Source organism: Microtus oregoni, unplaced genomic scaffold (assembly GCF_018167655.1).
Source record: "Microtus oregoni isolate MIOR12 unplaced genomic scaffold, Mior012 000018F_ref0000195, whole genome shotgun sequence".
In the NCBI taxonomy this organism is placed as follows: domain Eukaryota; kingdom Metazoa; phylum Chordata; class Mammalia; order Rodentia; family Cricetidae; genus Microtus; species Microtus oregoni.
Window position 1 is genome coordinate 5,362,061 of NW_024543077.1, and position 16,898 is coordinate 5,378,958.

The 16,898-nt window shown below is 42.5% G+C and overlaps 1 protein-coding gene across 1 annotated transcript in view; it reads left to right on the top strand.

The window, feature by feature from the left end:
- Positions 1-16,898, top strand: part of Reln (reelin) — a 445,074-nt gene that overhangs the window by 403,898 nt on the left and 24,278 nt on the right. The window contains exons 50-55 of the mRNA XM_041668128.1: positions 923-1,179; positions 8,331-8,485; positions 9,868-10,082; positions 14,332-14,509; positions 16,266-16,441; positions 16,589-16,695. Of these exons, the coding sequence (XP_041524062.1) occupies positions 923-1,179; positions 8,331-8,485; positions 9,868-10,082; positions 14,332-14,509; positions 16,266-16,441; positions 16,589-16,695 (1,088 nt within the window). The remainder of the gene's footprint in view (positions 1-922; positions 1,180-8,330; positions 8,486-9,867; positions 10,083-14,331; positions 14,510-16,265; positions 16,442-16,588; positions 16,696-16,898) is intronic.

Consider the following 16,898-nt stretch of genomic DNA (forward strand, 5'->3'; position numbering starts at 1 on the left):
GCTAATTTCAAAATCATGGGGGCTGGGTATATGCTAATTTCAAAACATTGGAGAAACAAACATTTGTTTACCAAGTGTCTGCCTAGGGTAAACAAAAAAACAGAAAGATGGCAGTATCCTTAGGATGCCTAGACCCTCTTACATCCTTCATAAAAGACCCTAAACAGCCAAACAGCCATCAAATATGAACCAAATATTCTCAAAGACAAACAGCAGTCAGTGTAGCCAAGTAGAAAAGTCAAAGAGGGCCACATACGATGATGCCTTTCTGGAGTCTCGGCTACTCTGTTGGCTGAGGAGAAGGATCAGACAGCCAGGCGCATTAGAAACTGAACTGTATCCCTGGTATCCATGGTTTAATAGCCAGGTCAGGCAGAACCCGCCTGGAATTGAAGAAGACCCTCGACATTGACCTCTGCCCTCTATCTGCCAACATATACCTCTGTACATGCAGCTGTACACACATACACACACAACCATACACACACACACCCATACACACACACATACACACACACACACCCATACAGACACACACACATACACACACCCATACAGACACACATACACACACACCCATACAGACACACATACATACACACACACACCCATACAGGCACACATACATATACACACACATCCATACAGACACACACACCCATACAGACACACATACATACACACACACACCCATACAGGCACACATACATACACACATACACACACATACACACACCCGTACACACCCATACAAACATACACACACATACACACACACACTCATACAAACATACACACACAGTTTTAGGTAATGTCTTCACTTCACTGCCCTGGGACGTACGATATTTCATTGCTGTTTCAGGTCTCCTCGTATGAAATATTTAACCTGTATATTTTTCTCACCCTCATCATTTTCCGCCAGGTTCGTGAATATCCTCCTCCCTCCCGATGCTAAAGAGATTGCTACTCGCTTCCGCTGGTGGCAGCCGCGACACGACGGCCTGGACCAGAATGACTGGGCCATTGACAACGTCCTCATCTCGGGCTCTGCCGACCAGAGGACAGTCATGCTGGACACGTTTAGCAGTGCCCCCGTGCCCCAACATGAGCGCTCCCCGGCAGACGCCGGCCCTGTGGGAAGAATTGCTTTTGACTTGTTCATGGAGGACAAGACTGCAGGTGACTTGTTCTCTGATGCTGGACAGAAGTGTGTCAGGGCGGGAGGGGGTGATCATGGTGTGTGCGTCACGGCGGGGAGCGGGGTGATCACCGTGTTTGTGTCAGGGCAGAAGGGGATGATCACTGTGTATGCGTCACGGCGGGGAGCGGGGGTGATCACGATGTTTGCATCACGGCGGGGAGCAGGGTGATCACGGTGTGTATGTCACGGCGGGGAGCGGGGCGATCACCGTGTGAGCATCAGGGCAGGAGGGGGTGATCACAGTGTGAGCATCAGGGCAGGAGGGGGTGATCATGGTGTATGCGTCACGGCGGGGAGCAGGGTGATCACGGTGTGTGTCACAGCGGGGAACGGGGTGATCACGGTGTGTGTGTCATGGCAGGAAGTGGGGTGATCACAATGTTTGCACCAGGGCAGGAGGGGATGATCACGGTGAATTTGGGTCCTTTTTGTGTGTTCAGATGAGGTTCAGAGTCAAGAACATTATCCTTTTGTCCCTGTCAATTTTCCCATTAAACATTGTGTCTCATCTTTACTTTCATAAATAGTAGTTTGTGGATAGAAAATTGGGGGGGGGCATACTTTCATTTCTATGTTTCTTATTTTTTGCTTTGGATGAACAAAAACATTTCCTGGCCTATTGTAGTCAGTGGTGGTAGTGTTTGGGTCCAGGCCTTCCTGAACTAGAGTTCAGGCTGTCCTAGAACTTACCATGAACCTCATGCTGACTTCAGACTTACAGTCATCCTCCTGCCTCATCCTTCTGGTTCCTTTATTCACATCTGAGGGCAGAATGTTGTATTTTCTAAGAAGGCCCATTTGCGGTGGCGTTTAGTGATTCAGATCATGCCTCGGGTTCCGTGTGCTCTAGGTCTTTGCTTCTCATCCTTCATCCTCCGCGGGGATTATTCACCGTGACTACCAAATGATGAGGACCACACACAATTCTCATCTGAGTGTTTGTCATTTTAAAATACTACAGTAAGCTTAAAGTGGTTCTCATATTAAGCCGTAAGCGTAAGGTGATATCTCATATTAAGCCATAAGCGTAAGCTGGTATCTCATATTAAGCCGTAAGCGTAAGGTGATATCTCATATTAAGCCATAAGCGTAAGCTGGTATCTGATATGAAGTCTGTGACTCCGCAACCCCACATGTACCAGCTGTACTACATAAAACGCACTGTGCTCAGATAAGTGGGTGATGTGGGGGTCTACCTCCACCTCACACTGTCTACCCAACTATTGCCAACAGCCTTTTGGACAGTAAGGCACTGTATCTCCCTCCTTAGCTCTACCGCCTTACGCAAAAAAAAGATTGTTGCATGGCCACTTTTACCATAATGAGAACTTTCCAGAGAAATGGCATACCTTGGGGGAAATTTAATTAAGAAATTTTAATAACTTGAAATACTGAATTAGTCATTAAAATCACCCAGAAGACAACCAATATCAGTATTTTTAATATCATCTTAGTGTTCTGTATGCTTTTAACACTGCTAGGATCTCAAGTTACGTGTGTTTTGTAACTTGCTTTTTTTTTTTTTTTTCTTTGAAATTGAATCCTGTGGTTTTGTTGCTGTTGATTTTGGGTTTTTTGTGGGATTTTTCTGTTTTGAATCCTTATGTGTCTGAGAAGATAAATGTTTACTAGTTTTAAATGTCATTGTACTTTATAATGTGCTATTGATGACTATATAGGCCAGCTAATCTTACTTCACTTGTGAGGATATCATGTGATGCTAGTATATCACACAATATCATACGATCATGTAACACTAGTATATCACATGATATCGTGTGAGCATATTTTTTTTTCAGAAAAGTCTTGAAGTATCCCTACCTTTACCAAGTGTTCTTATTCCCTGAGGTTCCTAAGATTTTAGCTGGACACCGTGGTACACATTTGTAATCCCTGCTCTCAGGAAGCTGAGGCAGGAGGGCTGTGGTTGGAGACAGGCCTGAGATACCAAGAGATCCTGTGTCTCCAAAACAGACCACAGAAAAGGAGAGGGAGAGGGAGGAAGAAGGGGTGATAAATGAGAAGAAAATGGGGAGACAGAAGGGGAGGGGAAGGAAGTTGTTACTGAGACTTGTTTACATAGATTTTTTTTTAAAAAAAAATCATTTTCCATACCAACCACAGTTCCCTCCCTCCCCTCTGTAAACGAGACTCTTCTTTGGTTTCCCGGCTGCCCAGACCTAATTACAATACTGTTTGGCCAATGGCTCAAGCATATTCCTAACTAGCTCTTACGTCTTAAACTAACCCTTTTCTATTCATCTGTGTATTGCCACAAGGCTGTGGCGTACCAGTATGGTTCTGGCATCTTACTCCTTTGGCAGCTACACAGCATCTGCCTGACTCCGCCTTCTTTCTCCCTGCATTCAGTTTAGTTTTCCCTTCTACCTATATTCTGCCCTGCTATAGGCCCAAGCAGCTTCTTTATTAGCCAAGGGTGATAAAACGTATTCACAGCACACAGAGGGCATCCCACATCACTCCTCCTCCTGTGACCACCCCTCCCTTCTAGCCTACCCCCCATCCACTCAACACAAAGGGTAAGGCCTCCCATGGGGAGTCAACAGGGCCTAGCTCATTAACTTGAGGCAGGGTCAAGCCCCCACCCCCACCCCATAGGAAATGGCCTCCAAAAATCCAGCTCATGCACTAGGGATAGATCCTGGTCCCCCTACCAGGGGTCCCACAAACAGACCAAGCTACACAACTGCCACCCACATGCAGAGGGCCTGGTTCAGTCCCGTGCAGGTTCCCCAGCTGCCAGTCTAGAGTCCACAGGCTTCCACGAGTTCTGGTCAGCTTCTCTGTGGGTTTCCAAGTCATGATCTTGAACCCCTTTGCTCACATAACCCTTCTTTCCCACTCTTCAACTGGATTCCTGGAGCTCAGCCTGGTTTTTTTTGTTTTTGTTTTGTTTTGTTTTTTTTTTTTTTTTTTTTTTTGGTTTTTCGAGACAGGGTTTCTCTGTGGCTTTGGAGCCTGTCCTGGAACTACCTCTTGTAGACCAGGCTGGTCTCGAACTCACCGAACTCACAGAGATCCGCCTGCCTCTGCCTCCCAAGTGCTGGGATTAAAGGCGTGCGCCACCACCGCCCGGCTTTTCAGCCTGGTTTTTGACTGCGGATCTCTACATATGGTTCCATTAGTTACTCTCTGATGACAGTTGGGATAGTCACCAATCTGATTACAGGGAAAGGCTAGCTCAGGCACCCTCTCCACAATTACTAGGAGTCTTAACTGGGGTCACCCTTGAGGATTCCTTGGAATTTCTTTAGCACTAAGTTTCTCCCTAACCCATAATGGCTTCCTCTATCATTGCTGTCCCACTCCTTCCCTCCCCCAATTCGACCATCCCATTCCTTCATGTTTTCAATCACCCCATCCTGTCCCCTCTACCCACCCCCCAATTTACCCAGGAGATCTCTTCTATTTCCCCTTCCCAGGCCAATCCATGCATTTCTCTTAGGGTCCTCCTTGTTATGTACGTAGCTTTTCTGGAGTTGTGAACTGTAGCCTGGAAATCCTTTATTTTACGTCTAATAACCTCTTATGAGTGAGTACATACCATGTTTGTCTTTCTGGGTCTGGGTTACCTCACTCAGGATAATTTTTTTTTCTAGTTCCATCCATTTGCCTGCAATTTTCACGATATCATTGTTCTTTACAGCTAGGATGTACCACATTTTCTTTATCCATTCTTCAGTTGAGGGGCATCTAGGTTGTTTCCATGTTCTGGAATACAAGTAATGTTGTTATGAACATAGTTGAGCAAGTGTCCTTGTAGTATGATTGGACATCTTTTGGATATTTGTCCAAGAATGGCAATGCTGGATCTTGAGGAAGGTTGTTCCCCAATTTTCTGAGAAACCGCCATACTGATTTCTAAAGTGGCTGTACAGTTTGCACTTCTACCAGCAATGGAGGGGTGTTCCCCTTACTCCACATCCTCTCCAACATAGGCTGTCATCAGTGTTTTTGATCTTAGCCATTCTGACAGGTGTAAGATGGTATCTCAGAGTCATTTTGATTCACATTTCCCTGATGACTAAGGATGTTGAGCAATTGCTTAAATGTCTTTTGGCCATTTGAGATTCTTCTGTTGAGAAGTCTCTGTTTAGATCCGTACCTGATTTTTTAATTGGATTATTTGGTATTTTGAAGACTAGTTTCTTGAGTTCTTTATATATTTTGGAAATCACCCCTCTGTCAGATGTTCTGATGGTGAAGAACTTTTATTTCGTAGGCTGACGTTTTGTCTTATTTACCGTGTCCTTTGCCTTACAGAAGCTTTTCATTTTCAGGAAGCTCCATTTCTTCATTGTTGCTTTTAGTGTCTGTGCTACTGGTATTCTTTTAGGGAGTAGTCTCCTGTGCCAATACATTAGAGACTGCTTTCTGCTTTCTCTTCTATCGGGTTCATTATAACTGGATTTATGTTGAGGTCTTTGATCCACTTGGACTTGAGTTTTGTGCAGTACAATAGATATGAATCAATTTGCAATCTTCTGCATGTTGACAGATTCAAAGTCTTGCCATGTTTTTTCCTGTGTAATAATTTGCATAAGTAAGTTTGCAGTCAGAATAATTTAGGCATTAGTTCTGTATTTAAAAAGCCAATATAAGCCAATTTGAAGTACCTAATATATATGCTTGTTTAGTTTGTCCCTGACTCATGATAATGATTGAAGAAACACATTCCTGGTGCCCACCCATGTTGCAGAGAAACACTTCTAGCAGCTGGAGCATCTGGTCACAGAAGCAGCTTCTGATATCACAGAGGAGGGTGTGGGTTTGCTGGTGAACCTTCCATCAGGACAGCAACACTACAGCATCAAATGAAAGGCGCCCCACAGAGAAGCTGGCTCTGACTCTCTGGAGTCCGAATGTTGGTTCACACTGATTCTGCAGCTTTGTCTGTGACTATGTCCTGTGTCTGCCACTCCAGTTCTCTCAGAATGAAGACGCAGACAGTAGGATGGTGTTATTGAGCCCTATGAATTGAGTAATATGTTTTCCTGTAGACACGTGTGCTCAGACCAAACTCAGAGTCACTATAGGTAGAATCTGAATTACAAGAAAATTGCTTGGTGTCTTTGGATCTCGGGAGTCGTCTTCCTCTGCTGCTTACATGCCTGCCCCAAGCCCCTGGTTGTGCCTCTTTGTCTCCACTGTAGATATGTGACTGATTAGGAAGCTTAGAAATCTGGACCTATGAGATCAAGGTCTATTATCAACTAGATGCAATTTACATTATTTATGTTTTGTATTTTTTCATTTCTAACTTTACTGGCTAGCAACTATAATATAAAATCACTTCTTTCCACTGGGCATAATGACATAAGCCTGTAATCCAAACATCCAGGAGGCTGAGGCAGGAAGATCTCAAGCTCCAGTCAGTCTGGGCTACATAGAGAATTCCCAGTCAGTAACACAAAACACTAAATAGACTAAAAGAGAAAGTAAGAAATAAGAGAGGGGGGAGGCAGAGAGGGGAGAGGAGAGGAGAGGAGGAGAGGGGAGGGGAGGGGAGGGGAGGAGGGGAGGGGAGGGGAGGAGAGGAGAGGAGAGGAGAGGAGAGGAGAGGAGAGGAGAGGAGAGGAGAGAAGAGAAGAGAAGAGAAGAGAAGAGAAGAGAAGAGAAGAGAAGAAGAGAAGGAAAGGGAACTGTGAGGGAGCTGAGTGTCTATGTATATCTGTATGTATATATCTATGTTTGGACAAAAGATGGAGGATCAACACAGAAGATGGATTCTGCACTAATAATTTATAATTCTGCTGCTTAAAGAATCTTCCAAATCCCATCTTTAGGTTTTTATTTATTTGTTTTGGGGGCTTTTTTGTTTTGTTGTTGTGTTTCGTTTTATTTTTTGATCAGTATATTTCCTCAAAGAATTACTGCTGATCTGGTTTAGGAAAGTTGACGATTCTTTTTAAAATACTTTTCCACAATACTTAAATATTCAAATCTAAATATTCAAGAATAAAGACCGTTAGTGAAGCAAACTTAGCGTTTTAGAGATAATAAGAGTTTTTTTCTTGCTGATGCTGTTTTGTGTTGTTGGAGCAGTCTTATGTAGCCCAAGCTGCTCAGACTTTCCATGTAGCTGAGGTTAGCCTTAACCTCCTGATCCGCCTGTGTCCACCTCCAAGGTGCTGGGATTACAAGTGTTCAGAACCATGCCCATCTTAATCTGAGTTTCTTAAGTAATCTATTTATATTATACCTTAATTTTTTTCAGGCTGAACACAACTTAACAATTTAAGATTCAAACTTAGTCTTTATGGCAAACCATGCAATGCAAAGCTCAATTTTTCTCAAATGCTGTCTGGGCCTCCAAAGTTATTTTTCATCCAATGAGAGTGGTTTCCAGGATGAGGCAAAGAAGAAAACAGGGAATCACTTGCAATAGTTCTATAATGTGTGTGGGAGAAATTCTGATGATCCCTTGATAATATAGTGCCTATAGTTAACGATAGACAGGTGGACATGGTGGTTTCTGCCTATAATCTCAACACTCAGGAGGCAGAGACAGGAGGATCACCATGAGTTTGAGGCCACCCTGGGCTACATAAACCCTGTCTCCAAAAAACAATAGGTAGGTAGCTAGATGGGTGGGTGGATGGATCGACAGATCAATGGATCAATGGATGGATCAATAGATTGGTGGACAGATGATGGCTGGATGGATCAACAGATCAATGAATCAATGGATGGATCAATAGACCAATGGGTCGATGGACAGGTGATGGCTGGATGGCTAGATGGGTAGGTGGATGGATAGACACACATTTTATTTCAAAATACATTGTGGAGCTGGCCATGGTAGTACATTCTTATAATATGTAACACTCAAGAGACTGACTTAGGAGAATCAATCCTGAGTTTGAAGCCAGTCTGAGCTATAATAGTGAGACATTGTCTTTTCCATCCAACCCCTCAAAAATGAACTAGGAATATGTTAGTTATTTATAATATCCATGGCTGTAACATGATGTTTCTATTAGTGTTTATTTTGTGTAACATAGTAAATGTAATAGAAAATTCTACTTAATTCTAGGACTTGCTTAAAGTGAATATTTCCTTTAACTCCTTGATAAGTCTGTCATCCCTTTCTTTGTCCTTTTTTAAGTGAATGAGAACTGGCTATTTCATGATGACTGTACAGTAGAAAGATTCTGTGACTCCCCTGACGGTGTCATGATCTGTGGCAGCCATGATGGACGAGAGGTGTATGCAGTGACCCACGACCTGACTCCCACTGAAGGCTGGATCATGCAATTCAAGGTGAAATTATCATGGTCTCAATCCCGTAAATAACCAGACGCCAACAACATGACTAATGAGAAACATCATAAAGCTCATCCAATATTTCATTGACTTAATATGTACTTTGAAAAATAAAATTTGATTTTAAGGTAACATAAAGCTCATCCAAATAGTGCTTAATGATTAAAAATGTTGTGCTTCTATACTATTTAAGGGTAAAATTTCAGATTTTGCATAAAAGCAAATAGTGACAATCGGGATTATATAATTACAGAACAAAAATATTGGTTTAGAAAATTCAAGGTACTGATTGCAACTTATGAAGTTAAATAACTATATAAAAAGTAAGTTAGCTAGAGAGATGGCTCAGTGGTTAAGGGCACTGGCTGCTCTTCCAGAGGTCCTGAGTTCAATTCCCAGCATCCACATAGTGGCTCACAGCCATTTATAATGTGTTCTGATGCCCTCTTCTACCACGTAGGTATACATGCAAATAGAGCATTCATATGCATAAAATACATGAATAAATAAATAAATATCTTTTTTTTAAAAAAAAAAGGATGTTGGCTTGGTGTGTTGGTGCCCTCCTTTAATCCTGCATGCAGGAGGCAGAGGCAAATGGATCTCTGTGAGTTCAAGGCTAGCCTGATCTATATAGCGAATTCTAGGCCAGCTAGGGCTACATAGTGAAATCCTGTCTCAAAAGCAAAAGTTAAATTGTTTCTTACAAGATTAAATCTATAATGATTATTTCTACTTTTTCTAGAAGCTATTAAGATGTTTCTGTAGAACAAAAATTACGGACTATAACAGCATGGTTAGAATTCATGCCAAGAGCAGCTTTGGGGTAGCATTTGTACCAGCATTTCTTCCTCTGTGTTCTGTCCCCAGAGTCCCCCTGTGTCTGCAGAGCTGACACATTGTGGCTGTTGCCGTGTGAGAGGCATTGTGTTTCTCTTGTCGCTTCACTGCACCTTGCTTGCAGGCGAAAGTGATTTATTGAGAATTATAAATCATATGACAAAGTAGGAACATCGGTAGGGCTGCTAGCAATCCTTCTTGGTCGGGTATTCTACCATACCTAAGTGCCAGGCCATTAACAGAACCATTTGTAAGTGTGGGCACAGGCCTTCCCAGGAACCCAGCCAGTGTGGCAGAGGCAGGCACAGGCATCGGCTTTTCTCCCAAATCCTTACACAATGTTCTTGGCACTCTCTCTGCTTTGTCACCTTGAGTAACCATGCCAACGTCCCCTGTCCATCAACAAAACAAATAACGCACTTGAAAGTACAGGGCGGTAGATATCAAGGGATCTGTTCCTCTCTGCTGCCAATTCTTTGAAGATGAAATATGTTAATACGGTTTTAAGGCCTTGACAGTCTTCATTTTCTGTCTATTAGATCTCTGTTGGATGCAAAGTGTCTGAAAAGATTGCCCAGAATCAAATTCATGTGCAGTACTCCACTGACTTTGGTGTGAGCTGGAACTATCTGGTCCCTCAGTGCTTACCTGCCGATCCAAAATGCTCTGGGATCGTCTCACAGCCATCTGTGTTCTTCCCGACGAAGGGCTGGAAAAGGATCACCTACCCACTTCCCGAAAGCTTAATGGGAAAGTAAGTTGAAAATTAAAATAAATCATGGCTACAAACATCCAGAAGGCAAACATGGGGACTGCTGTCTAGTCTCAAATTATATATCATTATGGGTAAAGTGCTGTCTTCTACCCTAACTCTAGAGTCCCCGGTTGGTGGCTACCATGACGAACTTTCTTCTGCCCTAACTCTAGAGTCCCTGGTTGGTGATTATCATGACAAACATACTTCTGCCCTAACTCTAGAATCCCTGATTGGTGATTATCATGATGAACATAATTCTGCCCTAACTCTAGAATCCCCAGTTGGTGGCTACCATGACAAACATTCTTCTGCCCTAACTCTAGAGTCCCTGGTTGGTGACTACCATGGTAAACATACTTCTGTAATCCTCAGACTTGAGGGTTTGGTCCTGTCATGTCCTCCTCTTTCCTAAACCCCAGGGCTGTCACGTAGGGACAGAACAAATGCTTTCCTTGGAGCCAGATGCAGAGACTCATCTTAACTACCTTACTGGCCTTGTAAACTGCAATCCAACATAAAGATGCTGCCCGAATCCTTGAGAGAGCAAGGAGCAAATCCCAACTCACGTTAGCTGCACACCTTCTAACTTCAGCCATGTGTGTCAGGTGGCTTCTGGGTCTTATCTTTCTCTTACCACGGAGCACTGTGTTCTGCACCCGCAGTGAGACACTATTAGCTGGATCAGTGGCGATCGTGGCCATTAAGCAGAGTTCTGGGAAGTCTGTAGATAATTTAGGGAGATTTCAAAGATTCCCATCCACTGTAAAATTAAGAAAAGAGGTGCATTTAGCAAAATGACAGGCGTGCTTCTACTAGATTAATCACAGAGCCTGGCTATGTAGAACGGCTTCTGCTGAAACATCATGATTTATGAGCAGGACTGAGCCTCTGAACAGAGCAGTGTGCATAGCCTGACCAGTCCTGTTGATAACATCATCTGTTTCCTGGACCGGATCAGACCCCAACCTACGGTAACTCACTTAAAAATGAAGTATCCTAGTGCTCTAGAGGCAGCTCAGCAGCCGACCCGAGTTTGGCTCCCAGCACCCACATTGAATGGCTCACAACCCTGTAGCTCCAAGATCAGAGGATCTGCTGCCCTCTTCTGGCCCCTGCTGATACTGCACACACGTGCACAAAGTCCACACACAAATGTGTGCAGATACACATAATGGAAATTAAAGCTCTTTTTAGAAACACATTTTATCTATATCAAAAAATGTAAAGATGAATAGACCCTAGGACTAGTTGGTTTGCATATTTAAGAATGGTTTTAAGGTTCATTGAAATGGCCAGGAGGTAAGGACTCTTTCTGCCAAATCTGATAGCCAGAGTGAGATCCCTGGGACTACACACCCACATCCTGGCATACACATACACAGATAAATATAATAACAATATTCTATGTGTTCCTAAATGATTTCGAGGACACCACTGTCTTGCTCTTCCTCCCTCTGCCAGTTGCACAGGTGCTGTTCTCAGCTTGAAGAGGGTCCCCTCTTGAATATAAGATGGCTGCCAGAAAACTGGACCAGAATGCTCCCTTACCTGTGTCCAGTGGGAGGGGGGGGGGGGTTGTTTTATCTTTCTCAGAGAACCAGAAAAACCATCTCCTTGAATCCCATTGGTACAAATTAGCCCGTTCACTTAGTGACTGGGAAATTATATTAAAATAATCATCCCTCAGTGAGTCATCCGGGACAAAATGCATGCTGGGGACTCCACAACGGATTCGTTTGTGCCTCCTATGGGCTCTCTCTCCTCTCTCTCTCTTTCTGTCTCCCTGTCTCTGTCTGTGTGTCTCTATGTGTGTGTATTATCATATACACACATTCTATATATAATTTACACAGTGTACAAACGTAGCACTTGTTCAGATGAAGGACTTTTACTGTCATGTGACCCATGTACCCACCACATAAAAGGAGATGCAGAACATTTAAATCACCCTAGAAAGTTCTTTAATACACTTTATTATAATATGAGCTTAATTAGAGCTTTTTTTTTTTTACCCAGAAGACATAGAAGAACAATGATGAAATTAAAAATCTCTGGGAAATTGTCTTTTATATCATCCTTTCAAAATTGTTTTCTAATTACTACAGTTACTTTGAGACTATTGATAATCTTCAAGGAATTGAGAAGTTAATGTTTCCTAAATGCCTGCAGGCTGCATGCTTGCTAACACCTTCACTCACCTTCTGTACAACTTCAGAAATGTAATTCATCGATTGCAATTCTCCCACAACCACTGGCGTTCAGTTCTTTTGCTCATCCAATCAATAAATGGGCCAATTAATTGAATAGATAATTCTCAAGAGAAGAAACACAAACACAATGCCAATAAATAAAGTTTTCAATAATCTTTGTCCTCAGGAAAATGTACATTAAGACTGCTTTGAGATTTCATGTCACCCCAGTCAAAATGGCATTGAGATAGCAAATGAAAATATGCAAGTTGGCTCCGTGGGTAAATGCTCTTGTCACCATGTCTGAAGGTCAGAAGTTCATCCTTGGAGCCCACATGCACAGTGTGACATACACAGAGATCAGATAGATGATAGACAGATGATGATGGTAGATAGATGATAGACAGATGATAGATAGATAGATGATAGATAGATAGATAGATAGATAGATAGATAGATGATTGATAGATGATTGATAGATAGATAGATAGATAGATGATTGATTGATAGATAGATAGATAGATGATAGATAGATGATAGACAGATGATGATGGTAGATAGATAGATAGATGATAGATAGATGATAGATAGATAGATGATAGATAGATGATAGATAGATTGATAGATAGATAGATGATAGATAGATTGATAGATAGATAGATAGATAGATAGATAGATAGATAGATAGATAGATAGATGATAGATTGATAGGTGATAGATAGGTGATAGATAGATAGACAGACAGATATATAGATAGTTGATAGACAGATAGATAATAGATAGTTGATAAATAGACAGACGGATAGATAATAGGTAGGTAGATAGATAATGGTAGATAGGTAGGTAGATAGATAGATAGATAGATAGATAGATAAGCAAATTATACTGGAGGACTATGAAGTTATGAAGAACTCATATTCATTGTTGTTTTGAGTTTAAACTTTCATAGCCATAATAGAAATCAATATGCAAACTCCTCAAAACATTGAAAACTACCGTATCACCCAACTATATCACTCTAGGGAATATAATAAAAGGATGCTCCAACAACATACCACAGAGATCCTTGTAAATCCTTGTTTATAGATGCCTTGTTCATAATAATAACCAAGAAAGATAGGGTACAGGACTGGAGATATATAGCTCAACAGTTGAGAATACTGGGTGCTCTTCCAGAGAACCCGGGTTCAGTTCCCAGAACTCACTGGATCTCCAGGGCCCTCTTCTGGCCTCTACAAGTATTACATACGTGTGTTAGTGCACAGACATATGTGCATGCAGAACACCTATACATATAAAATGATGAATAGATGTTTCAGGGTGGTACAGACGGATGATGAAATTTTATGCAGCTACTAAGAGAAATTAAATCATGACATTTTCAGGAAATGATGCAACTGGAAATCATTATGATAAGCAGAATAAACCAAACATTGCAGGTTTTCTATCACCTGCAGAACCTCGATTTAAAACTTTGGCGTCTGCACTGTGGGGAAGGGTCACAAGCTAGAAAGGAGATCATGGAGGAGGCTTCCAAGGAAAGTATGGACAGTTGAAGGTAGTGGAATACATATAACAAATTAGAAGTTGGAAATCACTAGAAGAAGAAACGGAAGTAGCCAGAGGAGGGAAAGAGCTTGAGGGAGGACAGCTAGGGAGGAAGGTGAACGAGCACAAAGCACAGCGGTGTATTGGTATGACGGTGCCGTGATGAGATGCATTACTTTGTATACAAACCCTAAAATTCAACTTTAGAAACAAGAAAAAGGAATCTGGCTTATATTTATAGGTGAAACTGTAAAATAATCTTTTGCTTAAAAGCCCCCACTGGTTTTCATTTGTTTCACAAGTTTCTGCAGAATTGAGTTGAAAGCGGCACACGGTTCCATTACTGGAAATTGGAAGTGGTCGGGAAACATCTTTATTACTTCATTCCATCCATGGAGAATACCTTAAGTGTTTCCATCTCATAAGCACGGAGGACAGCTCATGTGTGCAGGAAAATAGCTCTGAGTAATGTTAACTTTTGTTTTTCTTTCCTTTGCTTTGGCCAACAGTCCCGTGAGGTTTCGGTTCTACCAAAAGTACTCAGACGTGCAGTGGGCCATCGACAATTTCTACCTTGGCCCTGGCTGCTTGGACAACTGCCGAGGCCACGGAGACTGCCTGAAGGAACAGTGTATCTGTGACCCAGGGTACTCGGGGCCAAACTGCTACTTAACTCACACGCTGAAGGTACTGTCGAACCCTTCGCTCGCAGGCTCTCCTGCGGCCGGTTTTCATACGTGAGGCCAGTAATCTGTAGCCAGCATGTCCGTCCCCGTTTGTCTGTCTCTGCCCTTCCCCTCCGCCCCCCCCCCCTCGCCTGTCTGTCTCACTGTGTAGCCCTGACTGGCCTAAACTAGCTGTGTACACCAGGCTGGCCTCAAACTCATAGAGATCCACCTCACTTTGTTTCTCGAGTGCTCGAATTAAAGGCATGCGCCGCTATGCCCAGCTTTCTTCTTTAAAAGCAAAACACTGTTTAAAGTCAGTATTTCGCCTTTTTAAAGATCCTCCGTTTTAACGGATACAAGGTGTTGTTGTTATTCTTATCAAATGAAGCAAATATTTACAGGTAGCCCCACAGACCAAATTTTCAAGCATGCTTAAACAGTGCTAAAACGTTTACCCAGGAAACTTACGGTCTAATTAATCCATTAACTACTCAAAGGTGGCTGCGTGTTAGCCGCGTCATCATTTTTGACACGTTAGCTATTATATTCAGTATATTTAATATGTAAAGTTAATGCGGTTTCTGAACACAGTTGCCATAGAACATAGGGCATATGCATCATTGCAATAACAGATGCCTCGGCTAAAACAGTGCAACGGCCAGGCATAGTCACCCCCACCTTGATCCTGACTCCCAGCCTGAATTATCGTAGGAGACCCTCCCTCAGAAATGTTCATGTAATTAAAACCTAGTAAATAGTGAAAAGAAAATTTGAGGACATTGCTCATTTATGTCTAAAGGGGAAAAAAAAACCCTAAGACTTCATGTGAACATTCAAATTTCATTAGTGTCTCTCGGATAAGAGATCACACTGAAGTCCAGTTCGGTCCTCTAACGAGAGCATGTGAGGTTAACTGCATTTCTGGCTCGTGTTCTTGCACGCGAACAATCATTTATAAAAAACACTGCTCATTTCCCCACCACTAGGGAAGCAAAGTGAGGCCGGCTTATGTTTGCACGCCTTTAATTATAGGGCTGATTGTTGCGAGTTTGAGCAAATGAGACTTTATTTAAACATTTAACTGCAGAAGACAGAATCCTCCTAAAGAACGAGAGAAATGTAGACAGAGACGCATATAGAGATTGCTTTTACTGCAATTGTCACTCTAGGTCCCCTAATCATAAGATAAAATTATGTTGATATTTATTATATTTACTCTTTGGATAAAATAAAATCTGAGGGCTTAAAGGTCAGTGAATAAGAAACAGTATTTATGTGTTTGGTTTTAGGTATTATGTTTCCAGGATAGCTGGATGTCTCTGAACAGGAAAAGATTGTCTCACGATTTTAGCTATTATTTTAGTTACTCTGATTCTGCACTTACATTATATTAAAAAGATAAAGACACATTGGCTTTGAATCTACATTTTAATGTCTGTTCGAATAAAAGTTTGCATTTCATAGTTAAAAAAATAACTCTGATTATTAAATTTTATTTAATCGGTTTAAATTATCTTCAATAAATGATAGAAAGAAAAACTATGAACATAACCTATTGACTTTCAAACATATCTTTGTGAGCCACCATGTGGTTGCTGGGAATTGAACTCAGGACCTTTGGAAGAGCAGTCAGTGCTCCTAACCTCTGAGCCATCTCTCCAGCCTTTGAAAAAAACCCTGAAATCGGTTCTATTATTCTTAGTCCAAGCAAGTGGATTAGATAAAGTACCATCGTTTCTGAAATTGTTCTAACCACGCTCTATGGAACTCCGCAGACTTTCCTGAAGGAGCGCTTTGACAGTGAGGAAATCAAGCCAGACCTCTGGATGTCCTTAGAAGGCGGAAGCACCTGCACGGAGTGTGGGATTCTCGCCGAGAACACCGCGCTCTATTTTGGGGGCTCCACCGTGAGACAGGCTATCACTCAGGACTTAGATCTCAGAGGTGCAAAGTAAGTCACACTCTCACACGTCTATCCCTGCTTTGCAAACTCACGCCAGACAGAGTGCTGAACACGTGTGGATGCGATTACTCGGTCCCCGAGCGGCCTCTGCGCTCTGGTCCACCGTTCTGACGGAAAGTGTACGCTTTCGCTTAGGTTCCTGCAGTACTGGGGACGCATCGGCAGCGAGAACAACATGACCTCTTGCCATCGGCCCGTCTGCCGGAAGGAAGGAGTACTGCTGGATTACTCCAAGGATGGAGGTCTGTTTCAGAGCGCATGCCCACTCTCCACCCCGCGCCCCTCAGAAACGTGTCTGCCGAGCTTTGCTGGCGGTCGTGGTCATGAAGACCTCAAAAGTAATGCAGTATGTCCTGCTCGTGTTGCCTGTCCTATTCAGGGACTGCTTTTAGGCAAAAGCTGCCCTTCCACAAGGGGTTGAGAAAGAGAGAGCCCATTAAAAAAC